Source organism: Daldinia caldariorum, assembly GCF_022478825.1.
Source record: "Daldinia caldariorum strain CBS 122874 unplaced genomic scaffold F4812scaffold_9, whole genome shotgun sequence".
Taxonomy (NCBI): Eukaryota; Fungi; Ascomycota; class Sordariomycetes; order Xylariales; family Hypoxylaceae; genus Daldinia; species Daldinia caldariorum.
This window is the reverse complement of record NW_025953045.1, coordinates 923,785-946,196: the sequence shown is the minus strand read 5'-3', so window position 1 is coordinate 946,196 and position 22,412 is coordinate 923,785. Positions and strand designations below refer to the sequence as shown.

At 48.2% G+C, this 22,412-nt stretch overlaps 10 protein-coding genes across 10 annotated transcripts; 5 read left to right on the top strand and 5 right to left on the bottom strand.

Annotated features, from left to right (window-relative positions):
- Positions 1 to 277: 277 nt before the first annotated feature.
- On the bottom strand, positions 278 to 1,926 carry F4812DRAFT_459711 (Zn-dependent exopeptidase; the record flags this gene model as incomplete). The annotated part of the gene is made up of 3 exons (XM_047937598.1): positions 278 to 403; positions 463 to 1,604; positions 1,665 to 1,926. The coding sequence occupies 3 exons, from the start codon at positions 1,924 to 1,926 to the stop codon at positions 278 to 280; spliced, it is 1,530 nt and encodes a 509-aa protein (XP_047789922.1).
- Positions 1,927 to 2,942: 1,016 nt separating this feature from the next.
- Positions 2,943 to 4,567, bottom strand: F4812DRAFT_451330 (uncharacterized protein; the record flags this gene model as incomplete). The annotated part of the gene is made up of 2 exons (XM_047936193.1): positions 2,943 to 4,446; positions 4,518 to 4,567. 2 exons carry the CDS (start codon positions 4,565 to 4,567, stop codon positions 2,943 to 2,945), a joined length of 1,554 nt encoding a protein of 517 aa, XP_047789921.1.
- A 1,601-nt stretch (positions 4,568 to 6,168) lies between these two features.
- Positions 6,169 to 8,167, top strand: F4812DRAFT_471580 (uncharacterized protein; the record flags this gene model as incomplete). The annotated part of the gene is made up of 2 exons (XM_047939107.1): positions 6,169 to 6,938; positions 7,094 to 8,167. Exons 1-2 carry the CDS (start codon positions 6,504 to 6,506, stop codon positions 8,165 to 8,167), a joined length of 1,509 nt encoding a protein of 502 aa, XP_047789920.1. The 5' UTR covers positions 6,169 to 6,503.
- Positions 8,168 to 9,283: 1,116 nt separating this feature from the next.
- Positions 9,284 to 12,465, top strand: F4812DRAFT_430138 (uncharacterized protein). Its single transcript, XM_047934333.1, has 3 exons — positions 9,284 to 9,507; positions 9,606 to 11,367; positions 11,432 to 12,465. Exons 2-3 carry the CDS (start codon positions 9,852 to 9,854, stop codon positions 11,848 to 11,850), a joined length of 1,935 nt encoding a protein of 644 aa, XP_047789918.1. The 5' UTR covers positions 9,284 to 9,507; positions 9,606 to 9,851; the 3' UTR covers positions 11,851 to 12,465.
- F4812DRAFT_402217 (uncharacterized protein) lies at positions 11,971 to 12,418 on the top strand. The gene is made up of 2 exons (XM_047932243.1): positions 11,971 to 12,243; positions 12,294 to 12,418. The coding sequence occupies exons 1-2, from the start codon at positions 12,090 to 12,092 to the stop codon at positions 12,362 to 12,364; spliced, it is 225 nt and encodes a 74-aa protein (XP_047789919.1). The 5' UTR covers positions 11,971 to 12,089; the 3' UTR covers positions 12,365 to 12,418.
- F4812DRAFT_402206 (uncharacterized protein) lies at positions 12,335 to 13,571 on the bottom strand. The gene is made up of 4 exons (XM_047932242.1): positions 13,491 to 13,571; positions 13,062 to 13,405; positions 12,710 to 13,006; positions 12,335 to 12,666 (listed from the first exon to the last, which is right to left on the bottom strand). The coding sequence occupies exons 2-4, from the start codon at positions 13,330 to 13,332 to the stop codon at positions 12,473 to 12,475; spliced, it is 762 nt and encodes a 253-aa protein (XP_047789917.1). The 5' UTR covers positions 13,333 to 13,405; positions 13,491 to 13,571; the 3' UTR covers positions 12,335 to 12,472.
- Positions 13,157 to 15,272, bottom strand: F4812DRAFT_402269 (uncharacterized protein). Its single transcript, XM_047932244.1, has 2 exons — positions 13,491 to 15,272; positions 13,157 to 13,405 (listed from the first exon to the last, which is right to left on the bottom strand). Exon 1 carries the CDS (start codon positions 15,108 to 15,110, stop codon positions 13,491 to 13,493), a length of 1,620 nt encoding a protein of 539 aa, XP_047789916.1. The 5' UTR covers positions 15,111 to 15,272; the 3' UTR covers positions 13,157 to 13,405.
- Positions 15,273 to 16,718: 1,446 nt separating this feature from the next.
- F4812DRAFT_451328 (MFS general substrate transporter) lies at positions 16,719 to 18,333 on the top strand (the record flags this gene model as incomplete). Its single annotated transcript, XM_047936192.1, has 3 exons — positions 16,719 to 16,900; positions 16,959 to 17,755; positions 17,837 to 18,333. 3 exons carry the CDS (start codon positions 16,719 to 16,721, stop codon positions 18,331 to 18,333), a joined length of 1,476 nt encoding a protein of 491 aa, XP_047789915.1.
- A 525-nt stretch (positions 18,334 to 18,858) lies between these two features.
- On the top strand, positions 18,859 to 20,635 carry F4812DRAFT_402073 (uncharacterized protein). The gene has a single exon (XM_047932241.1). The coding sequence runs from the start codon at positions 19,060 to 19,062 to the stop codon at positions 20,422 to 20,424; it is 1,365 nt and encodes a 454-aa protein (XP_047789914.1). The 5' UTR covers positions 18,859 to 19,059; the 3' UTR covers positions 20,425 to 20,635.
- A 211-nt stretch (positions 20,636 to 20,846) lies between these two features.
- On the bottom strand, positions 20,847 to 22,327 carry F4812DRAFT_459704 (uncharacterized protein; the record flags this gene model as incomplete). Its single annotated transcript, XM_047937597.1, has 3 exons — positions 20,847 to 21,038; positions 21,093 to 22,185; positions 22,251 to 22,327. The coding sequence occupies 3 exons, from the start codon at positions 22,325 to 22,327 to the stop codon at positions 20,847 to 20,849; spliced, it is 1,362 nt and encodes a 453-aa protein (XP_047789913.1).
- Between the last annotated feature and the right edge of the window lie 85 nt (positions 22,328 to 22,412).

Sequence of the window (22,412 nt, the reverse complement as noted above, 5' to 3'; positions counted from 1 at the left end):
GCAATGCTTTCGTGAACCGGATTGAGGCGGGCCCCCTTTGTGACTAGCGACGTGGTTGCGTGTCAAGTCCATGAAAGTTCCTTGATAAAAACTCTTATTGACATTAAGTTCTAGATTAACGGAATTGGCACACCTGATAGGAGGTATGAATATGTGGTTAGTAAATTAGTGGCACTGAAGCCTCCAACCCCGTCGGAGATCCATAATTAAGTAGGTTAGGTAGGTACGTATTCTAGCGATTAAATGGCGGTAAATTCTATCTCCGCTCGATATATACTTAGAGGATAAGACGATGCCCATGGTATTTGGCACGCTGTTCACTGGACTCGAATACTGTAGTGTTCGATCTCTCAGGGAAGCCCTTGAACGAGGCAGCGAAAGTGGCCACAGAGTGGGCAACAAGCTGTAATATAATGTTAGTGACAACTTAGGTAAAGGGTTGAATGGGGCTGAGGAACTGACCTTAGTGTTGAGTAGCCAAGCGGTTGAATTGACGTTTCCAACATCGTCACATAATTGATGGTAGCAAGGATCGTACCATTCACCTGCTTTCCCACCGAACATGATTTCCTCCTCTTTCGTCTTTACACCCTCGGCGCCCGTAGCAATACCCCCTCCAGGAATACCGTGGCGAATAAACGCGTCATAGTCACTACGTCCGTCGAAAGGAATGAAAGTATGATTAAGCCCGTGCGCGTTGTACCAGTCCACATACAAATTCCTGAGCTGCTCCGAACCTTCAGGATTAGCAGCATTTGTCGCATTATAGACTTGGTAAGCAAAGTTGGGGCTACCCATCATATCGTAATCCATGAAAAGGCGTATTTTTAGATTTTCTTCCTTCGGTAGAACTTCGACGTAGTAGTCGGAGCCGAGAAGTCCTTCCTCTTCCCCAGCCCACCAAGCGAAACGTACGCAGTTGTTGACGCTAAATTTAGTTAATTGGGTAGCCACTTCGAGGAGAGTAAGGCTACCGGAGCCGTCGTCGTTAATTCCTGGCCCCTCAGACACGCTATCACTATGACCTCCAAGCATAACACAATTGTCCGGGTCGCCTTCGACGGTCTGAGCAATAATGTTCGTGGTTTCGATCTTTTTAACTTCTGAATCGATGTATGCAATGGAATCGACACCATCGCCATTTTTTAACTTTTTTAGTATAGGACCGGCGTCCTCACCTGATAGACCGAAAGTAGCAACATGATCCGGGGTGGGGCTCTCCAGTGTACCGGAGAGGGGCCCAGAAGCGTAGTTATATACAATAGCGGCCACAGCACCCGCCTTGCCAGCGAGCTCTGATTTAGCACCAAAAGAACACTTTCCACGAAGGACAAAAGCAATGTTTCCAGTTACGGTAGATGGATAATCAGATGGATCACACCCTTCATTGGCCACAAGGATCAGGTCGCCGTGAACGGGCTGTTTGTTAGTCGTAGGTGGAGTCAAGGACATCGGGAAAGCAGACTTGGGAACTTCATTGCCGATGACTAAACGAGACTCGAAGACGTTTCCCATAACAGCCGGGAATGGCTGTTTCGAAAGCGTATAGTAACCATCAAGCTTATCTACGGCAGAATAAATATATTCCAAGGTGGCGCTGTGACCTGTGATATAAGTCAGACGCGCTCTTCTTCTTCTCTCTTTGAATTCATGCTACTACGTACCCTTGCTTCCAATAACTCGAGTTGGGTGTCCATACTCTGGTTCTGAGAGCTCTGCGAAGCTATATAGGCTCTTGGCGCGTTCAACAAGGTTCTCAATCTTGATGCTTGCCTGCAGGTCTTCGGTATTGACCAGCGGTTTGGTAAGCGCGTTTCCTGCCCCTAGAGGTTTCTGGGCCACTAAAGGAATTTGAAACTCAGATGCTGTAGCGGTGCCCAGCACCGCTAATAAAAGAGTTCGAGACCAGTGAAGTGTTGATGCCATGGTATTCACGGCTCTAATCAATTTGTATACCTGGATGAGAAGGTATGAATAGTGTGAACCTAAGATAGTGAGAGCGAGATAGGGAGAAGGTTTGTTTTGTTCCGTCACTGTGGAGATAACGCTATTCCCTTTCGAGTTAGATTGTAGAGAGACGGTGAGCTTTGTGTTCAATGATTCCGTGCAAAAGGAGGTGTAGTGATGCATTCACCAAGGTTATTCGACTAAGCAGTATATCTCAGGCGTTTGTTTTCAACTCACGACGTTACTCATTTAATTAAAAGCAGTATACAAGTGAACATAAAAACTGAAGGCGTAAATTAATATGACAGATATACCTACCTAAGGTAATAAAAACACTGGATTGACTGATCTGATTGTTGGAATTATAGGGTAAGATAAGCTGAACGAGTAAATAGAGAAAATACCATATATGCGAATCTAATGAAGGTGATTGTTATTGAGATGAGATTGATTTTCGGTTAATAATACAAAATAAGTTGGGCGTCAGTGGGGGTACCTAATGTATATTGTCAATACAACCACAGTCCCGGATCAAACGGGGGGAAATTCAGCACGAGCCCCTCAACGCCCTAGTCTATCTCCCAGGGGTAAATATGAATCGACGTGTTCGTAACAGGCTATGAATTCTGTGGATGGAAGAAGCTGTGTTTTGCATGGTAAAGCTGTCGTCTGGGAATTGTACTCTATCAGTAGCTATTCAAAGTCTGTGTGGACTCGAGAAAACTGACAGAGAGATAACATTCCAACACACTGATGTATCCCACTTGCCGTATTTAGGGGTGCTAAATAGGAAAAAAGTGACTTATATCATATCTCATCTTAGCGTTCACATTAACTACTTGCCTTACCTCTATTCTCTTATGATACGACTGGTACTGTCGAGTTTTTGGCGAAGCTAAAGCCAGGTTGCCTCTAGGGGAACGGACGTTCGTCGTTCACGCGAGGTCTCTGACATATCCTAGTGAGAAGATAAGTTGTCCATACTATGCAACACCTTAAGGGGCGATGATAAACTCGGTGCGGGTCACGATCGCGTCCTTTTCGTCCCGCATAACAAATCCTACACTCCACCCACACACTTCCTTTCCATTTAAATCGATATATACTGACGGCTTAGGTTCCATGTTGGTATGTCGTACTCTCCTCTCATCTGGCGGTAGACCAGGGTATTGGACCGGAGTAGCAGGCCGTCCATCGTCGTCTAGTATCGTACCGTGCTCAATCTCGATCACTCGGCGCGCCAATGCATGCATCTGGCGTAGTTCCCACAAGTTTTCTCGTGGAACTCCAAGTAATCCCATTAATCGCAAGGCTTCTAATCGCATAGCCAGATCTCGGCATCTTGTTGCGATAAGGTGAAGCCACACCGTGAAGCCTGTCTCGAAGATGAATTGGGGCTCACGTTTTCTAGACGGATCCCGGGCTTCTTCGGGAACCACGCTGTCGATAAGCGCGCATGCATCGAGGGCTCGTTGGAAATTTTTCAAATATTGATCGTAACATATCTCGTCCGCCTTGAAGGCCGTGTTTAGCGTGACACGGCTAAGTTCATAGCGTATTAGCAGAATGGCACGGGACATCAGCCCGATGAAATCCATGCCCAAGTTGTAAATTTCTGTTGCGGGCGTTACCGGCAACGTCGACCCAGAGTCTAGGCTTTCAAATAAAATATGCCATTGGTCCAAAAGACATGCAACTGCCTCTTGTTCTTCCAGGAGGTCAGATGGGACCGTTTTGTATCGTAACTTTCCAACACGGTACGGGTCCCCCAGTCTTACAACACGTAGCGTCCGACTTTGTAAAAAATCCAATACTGACGCTGCGTCATCAAAGCTGTTGAAGGATGTCGGAAGAGAGCTGTCAAGGGATGCAAGGTCGGGAAAGTCGAAAGGCCCCGCTCCGAGGAGGAACGGAAACGAGCTTAGACGCCGGAACACGGGTAACAAGTGCTCTTTTGCCCAGGAGTAGTCAGCACGGTCGAGCAGAGCAATGCCATGTTTGCAATGTTTTATGGCTGCATCTTTGTTTGACTGCAAAAATTCTATGCATATGAAAAGAATGCAGACTAATAGCACTAGAGGTTGGTTATCAGTTGTCTTCAGTTCGCGAATAGCTGCATTATAGTGTTGAAGTGCAAGGCTGTTGTCTCTCAGCTGAACGCCGGAGTGGGACCGTCCGTCTCCGTCTTCCATCTGTTCATATAACGAACTTATGGCTATGACTGAGTGGTTAACAGCGGGTTCAAAGTTGCAGAATTGCATAACTAGATGGGTCCAGAAGTACGGATCGGTAGCCCCAGATAAAAACTGGGCCGTCTTCTCACAGAAGTATTGCAGGGCTCTTCCTTCACTGGGCTTGTCTATACTCTGGAATAACTGACGCGGGCGTTGCCAGAGTAGCCCCGAGCTCACTTTAGTGAGGTAGCCACTGCAGAGGCGCCCCGTAGCAATACACCGATTACAATGAGGCTTGCTTTCGTCACATTTCACCTTGCGTGCTCTATTAGACATTTATTAGCGCGAATTAGAGTTACTACGTATATCGTCGGTGATAGTCCAATTCAAACGTACTTGCAAGTTAGACAACCCGTCCTAACTTTATGACTTCCTTTCCGAGCCATTTCCAACAGTAACTTGAGAGGTGCACGAGCAATACTTGGCAGTAGTTCCGGCCTAGGAAATTTACCAGATGCGAGCCAGTCTTCTTATCCGTCGGGATGGGATTTTGTAATTGATATCTCCAAACGTGGAGCGACAAATCGGTGGGTCGACAAGACTCAATTACGAGCAAGCCAATTAAAGGCTAACTTTATAAAAGAACTAGAGGGTTACAGTATTTCAAATCCTTGCTTATGATAACTCTTGGCCGGGTCAGATTTGAATAAGCTAACTCTTTATTCAGTAGGAAAGAGGCCTTACCTGCTCATAATACATGCATACCTCTCTAGGCAACAGTTTTACAGTATTAAGATACAAAGCACCCATCCAATCATAGTTGAATAGTAAAGCTGATATCAAAGCGAGCCAAGCTAGGTTACATGTTTCGAACTGATTACTAATATTATAAAATAAGTTAGAACAAGGGTCTTATGTTTATTGAACCACAACCGTGCATAAATATCATACAAGCAACTTGCACGCACACCGCTCCAAAAGACGATCTAGTCTTAGTAGAGCTAGGAATCAACAATAAATTGTTTTGTATAATCGTACTATATACACTGAGTGGACAAAAGTGTCCGTACATACATACCTCTTATTTTACACGAAAACCTACACCTTTTTAAGAAATATTATAATTTAACAAAGGTAAATCGGAATATAGTAAAAGTTTGAAGCAGTTAAGAATTGAATAAAGAATTGTCCCATGGAATTACTTTCTTTTTCTATTTCAATTTAATATAGAGATTTGAAATAAGTGAGTTGGTGAGAGTCTAGTAGGTGCACGGATCGCATAGAGTTGCAACATATAAACTTCCCGTCTAAAATAGTAATAGCCTCACCAGCCTTACACACCCCAAAAAATGCTTACGTATGGTGGCACGTTCGCTACGCCTCGAGAGAGATGAGGTACTCAGTGATGATGAATACAATTCAGGTACCTAGTAGTACGTAGGTAGGTGAGGATACTAAACTCTATAATGCACGATCCCCTTAAAGCACCAAAAATCAAAGTCCGGCAGGATGACCGACAGGTAGGTACCTAGGTAAGATTCATGCCTCCAATGGCATTCAAGATCGCGGAATCAAGTTCTTAAATTTTACAGTCGCCGTCTAGTCATGTGAGGTTGGATACGATCTCAATTAGATTGTGTATAAAGGCTTTATCTAATTTTTTTCTGAACAAAGGAAAAGAAATGCATGGTTAGGATCAACCAACCGCCAAAGATGATACTTCAGGTATATATTAAAACCTCGCTCTAGGTATGGTCAGGCAGGCTACGGATTAAACGTGAAAACTTTGTGTCTAGGTACTTTTGAACATTTGACCCGAGGCGCCTAGGTATTTTGATGAAATAACGCCCGGATCTGCTCGTTGAATAGGCTAGGTACCTAACCTAACCTATCTGATATTGACTTATTGCAACACATTTTCTTAGCGTGAGGTTACGAGAAGATCATGGAAGCACCTTAGATAGATACCTCGGGCATACCTATGCTCTACATACTTTGATCGGGGATAACTACGGGATATGGAGAGTTCGGAGCCGCAAGCAGGTATGTCGAGGAATTATGCTAGCTTTAAGTTATGGCGAATTCCTAGGGAACTATTGCCTTGGGGGCAAACTGGCCTTCATCAAGGTTTCCTTCACAAGTATGCTTAAATCGAAAGCCAGGCAGGTTTACGCGTTTAGAATGACCTAACAAATATAACAACACTGCTGCTTAAATCTTGTAGCCCAAAGCTTTAGTAGTGAGGAGACATTCTCGCAACCTAAACAGTACACTTGTTTCAAGCAGACAAAGCTACCTGTATCAATATTTCAAAGCCCCCGTATCGTTTCAATCTCTAATCATCGACGACCGGTCAATAGCCACCTGTAATTATATACTAAAATGGATTTCTCTAATGAAAAATCTTTTCGAAGGCCATCGCACGTGACGCGATTTTTTGCGAGAGACTATCGCCAAGTTGCTTCCCCCCCATTTTGGACCTCAGAAATAGTCGACCCGCCTTGGATGTTAGTCTGTACGTCGCGGTTTCACCCCAAAGTAGAAGCTGGAAGTCTTCGCATGAAGATTATACGGCCGGATAATCAGCCGCAGTACACCTGTCAAGACTGTAGAAATAAATGGAAAAAGCGTGCGGCGTCGATCGAACACCCGAGAAAACTGGAGGAACAACGGCCAGGACAACCAGAGCGGGAAAACCTCCAGCTAGGGCTCCCGGACAAGAAGAGGCTCTGCTTAAGAGAGAACGCGTACACGGAGATGAAGACGGAAGGCGTGGAGAAGGAGAAGGAGAAGGAGAAGGAGGTCAGGTACGACGAGGTATTTGTTTCCCCTTTCCGACAGATGTAGACAACAACATCAGCAGCCGCTCAGAATTAGATATGCTTACCAATTAATTATCGCGTATAGATCGACTGGTCCATTATCAATTTCGATCCTTAGATCCTCGCTCCGGAAGCTGCAACAGCTTAAAGCGGAAACTCGGCGAACAGGACGAGAATATTCGAGGGAAGGAGAGAAGGAGGATGGCGGCGAAGACAACAACCGTTACTCCGCTTCCCCTCGAGATTATTTCAGCGATTTCATCCAGATCTCTTTATTGCAAATCTCAATGCGTTTTTGATTTATTAGTACCCGATTGGCATGCCTGCGAGCCATATAACCCGTTGGTATCGAACAACACATTGAATCTGACAAGGGTTGTCACATATACACGAGGTATCGCTGGCAAATTTGGCAGCTTAAAAACAAACTTTGGACATGGAAATGACGGCCATGTATTTCTTCCCGTCAAGATTCCCAGTCGTTTGTCGATGATCAACAAGTGTTGGAACGACGAAAATATGAGAATATGTCTCCTCGAAGGCGCACAAATTTTCGAACTGACGGCAGACGGCCTTCCTCACAACGTCGCCGAGGAATCCTTTTTAAAAGACCGAGTGGATATTTTTCCCATCCGGGGAAAACATTCAAAAGGTATTCTCCCCTATGATGATGAACAGCCTGGAGCTGAAAAGAAAACGATGCTAAGTGGATCGCCTCTGATTTTCAAGCTCCTACGCCATATTGTCGTTCGCTCACCGCTGGCTCTCATGAAGGTTGATGCCCGTAGCATGGTCGGGCCAGAGATTCAGATAAACAACGACAACCTCGAGGACCTCAACTGGAGGATCGATCTCGATCGAGGCTCCCCTATTTGGCTGTCTTGGTCGCAAATGCCGATGCTAGAAAGCGTTCTACTCGACCTACGCATCTACAGCCACGACCTTAATACTGAGCGCGGGTGCATCGGCAAAGGCGAGATTATTAAGCGGGCGCAAGAGATGTGCCGCTGGTTACGATTGAATCTGTTGGTTATTGCTGGCTTAAAGAGTTATAGCTTTGATACTAGTTATGATGTATACTCAATGGAACTTATCGAAGAGGTGGATGAGATAGATGGAGAACCTAATTGGGTCAAGATTTTTTTGAAGGCCTTACGTCCTGGAGGCCAACTTATTCTTATTGATAGGTTGATAGATGAATCGATAGATATATTTTTTGCTTGATCTCTATAAACTCAGTAAAATACACATTGGTTAGGTAGCCAAGTATTTTGGTCAGTTCTATTCTGAAAAGGGTGACCGAGTACCTTGTAGCTATAGGTATAGGGTATAAGAATTCTAGTAAGGAGAATTCGAAATCTACCTAGGTACCCTACCTACCTAGTAGATTTGTGTTTAATATTACCTAAATTAAAATAAAATGATGAAAGAAGAACTTCCGAAGTCATATTCAATCTTGTCGTCGAGGTAAGTTGCGACTCCATCAGGTACCTTGTGAAAGAAAAATGTGTCTTTTTTTTTCTTTAACAAACAATCACTCATGCTTAAGAGAGAGCAAAAGAGCCTGTAGATATTTGACGATGGTAAACGATGTGGTATTGGGAAAGGTTTCTAAATGTGGGGCCAAGCCCTGAGATTCCAAGTACATAAATAGGCGATGCTTATGTAACACATCACAAGCCACATGCATGTCACTTAGCATGAGCCACGTGGCTCATAAGCAGCACACTCACAGTACCATGATGTTATGTAGTATTTACTTTTACAGTTTGCCCTTTAAACTTCATACCAGGTAACGTTCACCACGTAACCCCTTTGCCTCCTTGGCCCATGACCTCATTTAAGTTCAAACTTTAGCCGCGGACAAGCTCTGTTCGTTCCGATTCCGGTTGAAAACAAATTTGAAACTGGAATAATCAATATGAGGCCGTATTCAAAATCGAATCGTCTCTGCAGCTATTCCTCCTGTCTTCAACCATGAAGTAAGTACCTAAGCAGCCTAAGAACGGTGTCTAGGGTATCTATGGCACGTGTATATGACGGGAAGAGCTCCCACGAGCATAATCAGGGTCTAGGCCATGTGTAACATCGCCAAGCAAGGACAATCCATCGGGATTCCCTTCTCATAGGTCGCCGAGGTGTTCGATTATAAGGGCGTTGGCTCGCGGAAGTGGGACGTCCATTTACAAAACGGGGACTATCGGATATAAAGAGTACCTATCTTACTGGAATGATGGGTGTCTTATTACATTAGGTTTGCTTTAAGTGCTTTTATGTACATCACCCCTTTAATCATTCGTCAGCTCTACTATTTATGGTTGCAGCTGACCAGCTCGACAGTTTAAACCGTTGTGATTTTCCCTCGAATGACAGCTCCTTGAGGCAGTTAGCAGGTTGTTCCGTTTGGTTATACTTTGTTATAGCTCACTTTTGTACCCGATTGTCTCAGGTGGCTTCATGTAATGCCTGGTGCCACCGCACCATCTAAACGAAGCGGTGGCAATTCGCTACCCAATTAGGCGCCCGTGGAATCATGGACGGTAGATAGGGTACCGGATTTGACCGTGCGTACCTAACTCAAGCATGCATACTCGAGCGTAGAGGAGGCTCGGGGAATACCTTAACTTACAACTTGCCCCGCAGAGGCCTGACAATATTATAGGCCCGTTGCGTGTGTAGGCTCTGACTCTCACCAGAGCTTTATTTGGACGATGATTCGGGTTCGAAGATTTCGCCAATAAATAATTGTTCTATCTAATATTCTAGTATTCATACCCTTGGTCTTATTGGTCATACCATTTCTAACCACTCTAATTCTGCCACATGCATCTGTGTCAAGCAGCTATATCTTTTCCCTGGTGCTAGCGACCATCCATCTGTGACTCTCAATTTACTCGCAATTTTAGTCATGTTTACACCAGGCTGGTCATTCGCTTTCATGACTTCCCACGCGGGACCATCGCAGCATCGCAGCGGCGGGCGCGCACACTGTTCAAAACGTCGCGATCCCTCACAAGAAGGAAGGAAGATAAACCTCGTCGATCTTGACGATACCTTTACAGAGCGGAATCCCGTAAAAATCACCGTGAAGGAGTCCTGGGAATTGCGCCACGTTGCTAAGTCCCTGAGAAAACAATTCCCCGAAGGAGCCCAAGAAATTCCCGATGATGCTGAGGTACATTTCTTCTCGGACAATAAGCGCCTATATGCAAGTGATCGTATCCCTCAGGATCTTGACCTGCTACCTTATAGGGTGTTACATGACGGCGATGATGGTTCATTCCGGGTCGTCTGGCGAGGAAACAATTTGAAACTCCGTAAGCCCCAGAGGGAAGAAATCGCTCGTGAAATTACTGCGGGAAAGTCTGTAGGTAGTATCCGAGAGTCAGTAGCAACCCTCCTGCGGGAAACGAACAAGACCAAAGAGTATCTACTACAAAATGCCAATCAGATCGTACTGGAATGTGAAGGAGGCCTAAAGCAGCGATTGCTAGAAGGAAATAGTTGGGAAGCACGCAACGTGACGGAATGGCTCTGTCGGTATATTGTTATTAGTATGAAGCCGGCCGACGGCTATTTTGTTCTTCGAGGGTTCAATGAACAATACGTCTGCCATAAGCCATGTGTCAACAACCGCGGTTATGCAGACTCGTCCAAACTCAAGAACTGGCTGAAGAACGAGATTTTATCGGCGGTCTCCTCGGACAATAAAACCCATCGGCGTCATATCAACCTGGAAGATATCAAATTGACGTACCATGGTAAGACGATCCCAAGGAACAATCACATCCAACCCGGGGCTACCATCGACTTTGAAGTTCCGCGTTCCATAGAGGACAAGTTTGTTCGCGTCGAGAGTTGGCTAGTTCCTCTTACAGAGATATGCACAATATGCAATGAAGAGAAGAGAGTCTCCGAGATGCCGAACAGGAGAAAAACGACGGCGGATTGCGACCATGATGCTACCGCTTGTAAACGGTGCCTCGGCCGTTGGATAGGCTCAAGATTGGGAGAAACACCATGGGACCGTATACTATGTCCTGAGTGCCCCCAATTCCTTAAATACGAGGACGTCCGAGCTTTGGCCTCACGGGAAGTCTTGAAAAAATACGACGTGCTAGCGACCAAGGCCTTGCTTTCGAGCATCCCGGAGTTTATGTGGTGTCTTCACTTGGGCTGCGAGTACGGCCAGATCAACCCAGCCGGCTGTTCAAAGGCTAAGTGCCAAGGGTGCAAGCGTAGCCTCTGCGTACGGCATAACGTCCCGTGGCACAGAGGAGAAACCTGCGACGAATATGATAAAAGAACGCGTCGGCACAGGAAAAACGAGGAAGCCTCCGAAAGAAAGATCCAGGAAATGAGCAAACCGTGTCCGGGATGCGAGAGGAATATCGACAAATACTCAGGATGCGATCATGTTACATGTAAGTCGTCCATCCCCGTTTGGTCGTGGGCCATCTAACTAACTAACCCGTGCCATTATCAAAGGTCCATGTGGCCATCAGTGGTGCTGGGTGTGCTTTCAACCGTACTACCTAGACAAAGGACTATATCTGTTCTGCCTGCACGCGGAGGGGTGTCAATACTACAGCGACAACTCGCCCTACGAGAGAGGAGAGGAGAGGCCCCCGCGTCGACAGACACAAGCTGTTAATAATAATGTCCGACCTCGACACCCCGCCATCGAAGATGATAATCCCTTCAACCATACGCCTCGCGCCGAAGACGCCCGGGACCCACCAAATCGCTGGGCTCGCCGCGGCGCCATATATCAGAACCCGTTCTTACCCCCGCCCGTAGCCGGTCGTACGGATCCCGACCAGTGGATACACCGGCAGCCCATAAGGAGCAGCGGCCGACGGAGGGATCGCGCGGAGCGCCCTGAGCCCATGGACGACTCGATATAATCCGCCTACTCGACTAGGACTCAAGGCGAAGAGAGGAGTGTAGAAGGAGTTACTGTCAGGGTCGTACATGCAGCAAGTATATTGGGTTGAACTGACGCCTGACTTTCTATCCTCTTACGAGGGAGCTGGCGACCCTTTATATAGACGGCAAAGCCCTGCTTTACGACATAGGTGCCCCTGGCAGTTACCTACGTGGAATACCTACCTTGGAATTTGGAATGTGGCTACGATAGATCATTATGCGAGGAGAGTCGGCTTGCAAAGGCTTATGCGTCTTCTCAATTTTTTTCTTTCTCCTTTTTTTTTCTTTCAAGACAGTGCAACGCAGACTGATCCGGCTAAGTAAATGGGTTTTATTTTGGGGACAGAACACGTTGGGTTTTCATGCAGTACGTATGTGTATTTTTTGATGGGCTAGCACATCCTTTTTCTTACTGAAATAGTTAGTTTCCCGCTTTTTCACGCGGGGGCTACAGATGCTTGGTATTGTGGGATAAGATCTGTACCTGCCTAATCTTGGGTAGTCCAGGAACTGAAGCATCCTTGAATGAGATAGTTATATGATATTTAGGTAGTTCTTAGAGTTATATTAGTTATTTCTCAATCTCGGTCAGTATTTTGCTCAAACATATAAGTGATTATCCACAGGCTCGGATAAAAACTCATCAGCGCCAGTAAAGCTCAAGTGCATCATGTTCCGTTGATCGTCCGCTGTCGTGGGTATACTTGAGGGTATCTCTGTAACACCCCATCTCAGTTTCCCCCTGGAAAGTGCACGTAACAATTCCTGCTCAACAACCTGACTAGTCTCTCCGTCTATTAAAGTTAGCACAAACCTATGATACAAGATTCTACTTACTTTCGCTTTCCGAACCTTCGCCTGCGTAAAGGCTATCTTGGTCGGGTATAGAAGATGATGATACGTGGGGGTGACACGCTGCCGACAACACGAGCGAGTCGCACGCCCCAAATACCATATTGCCCGGAAGCCTACGAAGACCATATATGATTGGGAAAACTACCATCGCCAGACCCGCACATAGGGTAATTACGATGCCAAGGGGCCAGAAGCCTAGCACTATGACTGTCCCGTCAATTATGCCCCATTTATGACTGGGTTTCCAGGAGTCCTGGCCATAGTCATCTGCTAGGTAGCCTATTGCTCGGTCAGTACACGGATTACGATAGCAGCAATTCGCCATGTTACCTACTCCCTTGGGTTGCGAAGATGTAGAGCGAGCTGGAAGCAAGCCAATGCAGAAGCAAACTCGCAGCAAGAAGAGGCAAGCTATAAAGATATGGTAACTGCAGCCAATAGGTTGAAACCTGGTCGCCCGTGGGATATGATACACGAAGTGGTTTAGGCGGTACCAGGCTATAGGAATTGAATTCAATCTCGGATATTAAACGTGTAAATAAGAACGTGTACGAATAAAAGGAGTAGGACAGTATAAACTGCGGTAAGCTGGCTGCGAGTAGCATATTCAAGTACCCATGTTCTTTAATAAGTCCGTGGCTGAAAAAGGGTAACCCAGTCGTCCCTAGATTTCCTTGACTAAGTTGTCGTCAATAATAGCACATGCTTATTTGAGGCACCCAAAGTATTCGTTGTAAATAAAAAGGATGGTAGGTAGGCTCACTTACAGACTCACTCTGTCGAATACGAACAACTGATTCGCATAATACATCCCGACACATGCGAAGCAGACTATGGGTACCAGGGTACCAGACCACGCGCTTCTCGGAACGACAGATATAAGTCTTTTCGCACCGCACTTCCAAACACGAGGCCGAGGTATATCGGTAAGTTCATCTGCGCTACCGGTCCTGGCATCCGCGAGTGGCTCGGATTGAATCCGATAGCTATCGTAGACATTAAAAGTGCCCAAGCCCGAAGTTACCGGGTCTGGATCCGCGATGAACGACTCGAGTGCGTCTCCTAGCGTGACTAATGAGGTATTAGGGAGGTAGCTCACTACTAATGCACATACGAGTGCCTTTATGAAAACGCAGCTTATCGTGATGAGTAGTAGGATATTTGATAGCCCGACATAGCATTGCGATATTGGAGATGGCTCTGCCAGACAATATCGTACAGGAAAGTGATTGAATGTGTCGTTGTATCCGAACCTCTTCTCATTAGAAACACTACATGGCGATGGTCTATGCAAATTTAATATCCACTCTGCCTCTGGCGAAGCCGACTGGTTCGTGGGTATGGCTTCCGATTTGAATCCGAGAGCACGTCCGCAACTATTTATGCAATAAGCAGTTGACAGGTCAGCTTGGTCAGGATAGACGAAAGCTGTGGGGAGCTTGACGCTACATTGCGTAGAATACCACAAGGAATTCAGGTCGTCTATAGGCATATGTAGGTCCCAAATCAGACCCAGGACGTCTGACGGGTCCCTGAAGACCTGGGTACGTGTCCATCCTCCCGGATTATCAACCTGGGTATCGACAACAATTACGACATCCCGATATTTCTCTTTCGGCCTGCAAGACGCGTAGTATTTCCTACAGTCACTCGATGTAATATTCTGCCAATATTTTGATTCATTCGCCGTTTTTGTAATATTGCGGAATGCGGCAGATTTCTTGTCCCAATAGTCTTCCAAGGCTACATATTCGCCATACCCCGCGAGGTCTCGACATGCTGGGTCTTCCGGAGCATCATTCCAACTGAGACTCGGACATCCGGCGTTTGCCAAGCTAGCTCCAGGTGGGAAGAAATCCACTTCGAGGGTGCTGAAAGAACTTGAAGCCACGGTAAGGTGCCACTCCGAGCTTCGAAAATGAGTCTCCCAGACCGAGCTGTTGAAAAGCAAATGTATTGAAGTTGAGCTAATGAGAAGTACAGCCCAGCCGATAGTCTTATGTATGGAAAGAAAACGAAGATTCTTCACCGATGAAATCCCAATCTCCAATGAGCGAAGTCGTACGTGGGCGCGGTTGATCTCCAAACGCGACGGCGAGCTTAATATCTGCATGAAGAAGCGGGACGAGGCGAGGATGAGAGTAGACGTAACGCTTATGAGGATATGAAGAATTGAATTAGCCCGGCGCGTTTTCTGGCACTCGCCCTCGAGGATGATGGTAGTAGAATTAAGTGCGGATCCCCGTTGGGTCATCATAACAACTAGATAAGCAAGCAGCAGAATACCACAACTACATGTACACGCGAGATTGACAAGACCAGTGCGCCTCCATCCTTCTTTGGGGAGGGAGATAGGCGAGAGTTTCATCGTGCCACTTATCATAAGTATTATATAAGGGAAAAAAGATGAGAATGACAAAAATAATAAGGGGGAGGATTAGTTTGCCATGCTATCTGAACATATGCTTGAGCATATAGAAATAGGACATAGGTAAGAGTAACGGAAGCAAATGAAGGCAGTAATACTACATAGCGTGATAGCTACATATGTAGGAGGCTAGAATTCCTTGCAGTATAAGGAGGTTATTACTTCTACAATTATTTATTATTTACCTAGTTTCATAGCGCCACACTGTCAACGTCATCATATCGGAAGAGGACTACAACAACTCAATTATACTGCTGTACTACAAAGACTAAGATAGCTTCATACAGCATAAGCCCCTGCACGCGTGGCGCTCACTAGGTAGGTACCTAGGTAATCTACCAGGAACCGCCCCCAATGTCTCAACAAAAGCCGATTGCCCGACCTTAGGCCTGACCTTAGGTCTAGTAAACTTCTGATTTTTCGGTGTAGGATCTCTTCTCTTCTCAAAAAATACTCCTATCTACATTAAACTAGGCGCTATCTCACGATGGACCGTTTTCAACGTGTACATGGCCTTGGCGGGTTGATATTACGACTCAGCCGAATACTATTATCGCTGTCAATGCTGCTGCTAGCGTTCAAGTTACAGTATCCAGCCCGTGACTATAGCCTCGCCTCTGTATGTCTGTCAAACGAAACTATCTTGTTGGAAAGCATTAGGTTAGATACCTCTTAGGTGTCTAATATTCTAACCCGGTATACCTACCTCTATTAGTTCGGCGCTGAACTATTCTGGGCACTGATGCAAGCCATCGATATGGACTGTGGAAGTGCACCGGAAATCGGTTTACTTACACACATATGCCTCGACATGCTCGTCACCTCTATCTCCGTGGGTATGGTTTTCAATCCGTACTTTGGTCACGTCGATTTTAAACCGTGGGTTATGTTAGTATGGGGAAGTCTTTCGTGAGCTTCCCGGTCTTTAATGTTTGATATATGCTGCAGCAATTGACCACGCAGACAGGCTTGTAAATGTGCTGCTAGCATATCACACGGTTAAGCGCTATTCGAAAACACGACGAAGCCGCTCGTCAAAACCGGTCATTATGTTCAAAGCCTCGGGGGACCCTGTAGCTGTGGCATTCAATCGAAATAATGCTATAACTCTCACCAGTCTCCGTACGGAGTAGCTCTAGCTTAGATAGACGTTCGATCTTAATAAATAAATAAATTGGGGTTGGTTTGTAGATCTGCCGTTTGCGATAGATCCGATCGGCTTTAGCCCAGATGGATACGCGCGCCTAATCTCCACTTTCGCCATCGACCTTGTCCGATGTCGTCAACCGAGAAGGGCGCGTACATAGGCTATCCACACCGCTGAACGTTGCAGCCGACAAAGCCGACAATTTTTACGGAGCGGGCCATTATAATAGGCCCCTAAGCTACTAAAACTCATATAAGGTATGGACTTTTCTTCAATCTTCCCCCTTTTCCCTTTGTTCTCTTTTTCCCCCAATCTCAACTTAGCACATTCGAATAGGTTGAATAGGTTAGAAATCTACCTTAGGTTAGGTACCTAAGGTAATAGCCTATAAAGGAAAAGGAAGAGCGGGATTCGCCATGGACGAAACTCAGCCTTTACTGCAGGATGCGCATCTAGTGTTCAACGAGAGACCAGACCAAGCCTCGATCAAGGATATCGTGGACTTCCACCCGGATGGCGACGAGGAGAACCCACTGGAATGGCCGCAGGTGTATAAGTGGGCGATCGTGGCCCTGCTCGCCTTGATGGCGTTCACCGTGTGCGTATTGCCAACTCGCTCTACTTAAAGCAATCGCCAAAACTGACTGTCACGGTAGAACATTTACGTGCATCTCCGTTGTGCCCGTCGCAACGCGTATAGTGGATGATCTTGACCACGGCCATTCTAGCAAATCCGCTAGCGTGCTGCTGGTAACCATTTGGGAGCTTGGCGAAGCTGCCGGACCCCTGCTTATCGCGCCGCTGTCCGAGGTCTTCGGCCGGTACCCTGTCATGAACGTTGCTAACGTGCTATTCATCACCGCGACAATTCTCGCTGCGTTGTCCCAGAGCACAGCCCTGTTTATCGCCGCAAGAACTCTAACAGGTCTCGCAGTGGCGTCCAATGTGCTCAACCCCGCTATCGTAGGCGATATCTTCGCGTCGGAGCAGAGAGGCTCAGCTATGAGCTTTATCCAACTGGCGCCGCTAATTGGCGGAGCCGTTGGCCCTGCTATCAGCGGGGCTATCGCCGAAACTATGGGCTGGCGCAGCACAATGTGGATGTGTGTGATACTGGCTACCACGTGCGAAGTGATCTTCCTGACGTGCTTCCGCGAGACGTATAAAGTCGCGATTCTAAGACGCAAGGCGGCGAGACTCCGAGTCGAGACTGGAAACGCTTCCCTTCGAACCGTGTTTGACGCGGATGATGGCTCGAGATCCGACAAGTTATGGGGCGCCATCATTCGCCCCTTTTCCGTATTAGCGGGCTCGGGCGTCTTGCAGATGCTATCGCTGTTCGGTTCTATCACTTTCACGTGGTTTTACATTATCTGCACGACTCTTCCCGACATCGTGGAGTCCTTTTATAGCCTGTCACCTGCGGGTGCCGGATCCGCGCTCATCAGCTTCAGTAGGGCCTCATCTATTTCTTATCATATATATCTGTGTATCCTATAAGTGCGCTATACTAACCTTGATGTACAATACTTAGGCATCGGCTCCGCTGTAAGCGTAGCACTCTGCAACCAGACTCTAGACAGAATTTACGTCAAGCTTCGCGACCGCAATAAGGGGGTCGAGCAACCGGAATACCGTCTGCCCTTAGTAATCGTCGGTGGGTTTACCTTACCTCTGGTCGCCGCGTGGTACGGATGGAATGCGCAACTGCGCGTTCCGATCGTAGTACTCCTCATCTCCGTTGCATTCTTGGGCGTCACGCTTATGCTGGGATTCCTGCCGCTCTATGCATATGTCGTAGACGCTTTTGGGCTGTATGCCGCCTCTGCCATGACCGCGGTGATTGTCACAAGGTGCTTGGCAGGTACATTCCTACCGTTAGCCGCCGCGCCCCTTGTAGATAGGTTTGGGTATGGTATAGGCTTGTCAATGTTGGGAGCAGGAAGCCTTCTTCTAGCACCGATCCCGGTGCTAGTTTTGAGATATGGCTCTAAATGGCGGCAAGGCTCCAAGTATACTAGAGACGAATGAGATACCACTTTTTGAGTTAAGTTAGCTGATAATCAAGCTTGGTAATTGGTAGTTCGTCTTATTAGCTTAATCGGATTAAATTATTGTAATGCAGCCGTAGCTTGCCTTGAGTCATACTTTAAGTCAAAGAACTACCTTAGCTGTCAGCCATGGACGCTCCACTCCTATGCCTCTATCGCCTCAAAGGGGGACTTTGTCATCGTCATTATCACTTTGTTGTGTTCATGTGTAGGCCTCGGGCTCAGGTTGGCACCAAAGCATGATGTGGAATTGCAACTGATAAATCAGGAATCATCTCGATATTTGTGGTCCGTGCGTGCATGACAGGTGCATTTGAGGCCCATATGAGGTACCTGGTAAGAAGTAGTAGCTGTTGTGGTGTTTGCAACTTACACGCAACTCGTATTTCTACTTCACATAGCCCCGGAGCCTGCCTAGCCGACTAGATACCTAAGTCAGTTACTACTCATCTGTCATACATGCTATTGCTATTTAACTAATACTTGCCGCCGTTGCTTGGACATTCCAACTATGAATCCAAGTTTCGACATTTCAGCTTAGGTAGCTACCCTCTCGCGATAACGATTTGGCCCTTCTCATCAAACAATTCTCAGCATCTCGGTTATACTTGCCTCGTTTATACCAGGTACTTAACGAAACCTACCCTATGCACTTGCTTAGCATACCCAAATAACGACTGATAAGATACCTCTTGTATTTGCTACCATGGGTGGCTCTGCATTCTCTTCTGGAAGCAATCCGCTTTCCACTCCTCGGATGTCTCCTCATGTATACCGTCATGTCCTCGATACGTGCCACGCAAAGCTTCGCGAGCTATTCACTGTAGTTGCCAGTCCCATCGAGGGACCCGCGAAGAAGGACTACGGAGATATCGATATCCTCGTAGCGTGGGAAAAGGATGTGGTATTGCCATCTTCCGAGGCCGACGGCATCTCATCCTCAGAGCTCGGGCACTACCCCCTCGAGTTTGCCGCTTGCCTTCTCGGCGCCAAACATGTCATTAAAGAATCTCCAACCGCCGCTCACTTGGCCATCCCCTGGCCAGAAGAGTTACGCTCGGAAGGACCGAGCGACGACGGTCCTCGTTATATCCAGGTCGACCTTCACGTGTACGACTCCATAGAGCACCTGAACTGGATGCTATTCAAGAACGCCCACGGCGACCTCTGGAACGTCCTCGGGAGCACCATCCGCCCGTACGGGCTCACCGTCGACGAGGTCGGCCTGTACATGCGCATCCCCGAGATCGAGCACTTCAACAAAAAGCAAGCCAAAGTCCTGCTCACCACCGACCCTTTCGAGATCCTCCGCTTCCTGGGCCTCAGGTACGAGAGCGCGCAGTGGGAGCGGCCGTTCGGCTCGCCCGAGGAGCTGATGGAGTACGCGGCCACGTGCCGCTTCCTCTGGGTGCGCCCCGAGCAGGATAACAACAGCGACAACAGCGCGACGGAGGCCGGCGAGGGCGGCGATTTTGATAAGAACAAGATGAAGTCCACCGACCGCCGGCGAGCCAAGTCCCGCGAACTCTTCCGGCGGTGGTACGAAGAGTTCATCCCCGCGTGTCGCGCAGCAGGCCGTTTCGCCACGCCCAGAGCGACGCGGGACTCGGTGCGCGGGGAGGCGTTCGAGACGTTCCCCGGCACGCGACAGGTATACCAGAACCGGCTGGTGGAGTGGCGCAAGGAGCGCCAGCGGTACGGGCTCTGGAGGGAAGTTATTAAGGCGTCGATACCGCAGCGTCGGGAGGGAGATGAAGAAGAAGAAGACGAAGAGGTCGAGAAGAGACACTTGCGCAGCTTGGCGGCGAAAGCGCTGAAGAAGATCGTCATGAGCGACGACTACAGCCTAGGAATACGGCCGCCGATACCGCTCCGTAATGATGACGGGTTTTACATCGAAGAGCGCGTGGAGCAATTCGTCGTGGATAATTGGAGACAAATCGGCCAGGCTGCCTGGGAGGAGAACCAGAAGAAATCCACTGAAAAGCTCGCGGAGCAGACTGCTAAGAGCAAGTCTAAAGTCGCTGAAGGAAACTTAGCTGAACGTGGGAAGGCGGAAGATGAGAACTAAAGAGTGAGATAAGCAAAGAGGTGGCCTATGGTGGGAGGAAAAATGCATTGCTCAATGCTAGCATGAACATTTCACATGGGCATCTAATAGAGACGCACCTTAGAGGTACCTAACACATAGATTTGGGTACCCATACGGAGAGGCAAAGGTCTAGAGGCTACCTAAGGGGATGGGCTGATGTGCTGTGTTATATAAGTCTTTAGTTTACCATACTGAAAGACTTAGGGACATTAGGTAAATACCAGCATAGTATGGAGATTAGAGAGCGTTTGGTAATAGGCATCTAGGTAGCTTAACCTACCAGACATAATATAAAGCGCTGATTTACTATCCTTTAGTTCTCCAGCCAGATTTGATGACGCAATAAACCTATTACCTATTCTCAGAAACACGAAAGCTAACCCGTATCGTATTCTGCACTTCTACAGTTTAAAATCGGCGTTCGTCTTCTCCCATCCTAACGCCGTAGGCTGCTTAGAAGCTACCCGCTCCGCGAGTCTAAGCTTCAGGTTCTTATGTCTGTCGGTGCAGAGTTCGTACATCGTAGTCAGATTGAATAGTAGCGTGTGCGATGTCGAACCCCCATCAACTAGAGCCTCCAAGGTGTCTCTCGCCTAGCAAGTATTAGCACAAGGATAGCTCGGCGCTGAAGGTAGATATAAACTCACCTCGGTCATATTCCCCGTATAAAGCTGGCACACAGCCAGGTTAACCCCAATCATCTCGTCATGGACGTTATTTTCCTCCATCGTGCCCTTCAAGGCTTTCCATTTCTCCAGAGCCATCTTATACTCGCCATCTGCCATATCAGCTAGCGCGTCCACGATGCGCTCTCCCATTTCGCCGCCTTTTCCATCCCTCACACATAGCCGCGCTGCTTCCACATCCCCCAGATGCAGCCAAAGTAAAGCCCGGCTCATAGCCAGCCGTCCATCACCCTCACTGCCACCACCACTACCACCACCCACATTAAAATGCTGATTCCCATCTCTCAGCGTAGCCAGGTGCTCCGCCGCACCCGCGAGATCGTCCATCTCAATCAGCGCGCCCGCGACCTTCACCCCGAGCTCTGCCAGCCTGCGCTTCCACACCTCGGAAGTCGAGTGGTCGTGCGCCTGCGCCGCCTTCGCGACCTGGGCGCGGGCCTCGCGCGCGAGGTCGTAGTAGCTCATGACGGCGCGGCGCGGGTCGCCGAAGCCGATGGCCTGGAGGCGCACGCCGAGGACGCGCAGGTGCCAGGGGACGAGGTGGGCGCCGGACAAGGGGTCGAGGTAGAAGGCGGAGTTGAGGTCCTCGAGGGCCTTGGACTCCTGGGCGGCGAGCGAGGCCGCGTCCATCAGGCACAGGCACGCGAGCCGCGTGTACAGCAGGTCGAAGATGCGCGCGTGGTCCGTCGGGCCGACCGGCGGGTGCGCGGCCGCCGAGAGCGCCGACACGGGGCTGCTGGTTAGCGCTTGGACGGCGGCGATGGCCGCGGCCCGGAAGTGCCCGTGGCTCAGGAGCTCCGGGATGGGGGTTTCGGGCGCGGGCTGTCTGGAGGGGTTGCGGAAGGGGGCGGGGATGGACAAGGGGGAGAGCTGGTGGTAGATCTCGGGCCGGAGGAGAAAGGAAAAGTCCTTGGAGGTCACCGGCGCGATAGACGGTGCTGAAGAACTGGGGGCCGGAGAGAGGCCCCGGGAGAGACTTGGCCTCGGACTAGCCTGCTGGGCGCTGCTGAAGCGCGTGGCCTGGGACTGGATGGGAGACGATGCTACGGGAGCCCTGGGGGGTCTCAGTGTAAGCAAGTATCACATCATACAACCCCTTCGACGATCATCGATGCTTACTCATCCGCATCCAGCGGTCCCTTGGTTGATGATCTCGGCCGAAGAGCTACAGAACGGAATAGGTCAGCAAAGGACATGATTTATTTAACATAGTTATAGTTGTTCTTGCTTGAAGCGATACCGAATATGATAAGCGATACTGAGTAAAGAGAGAGAAGAAGT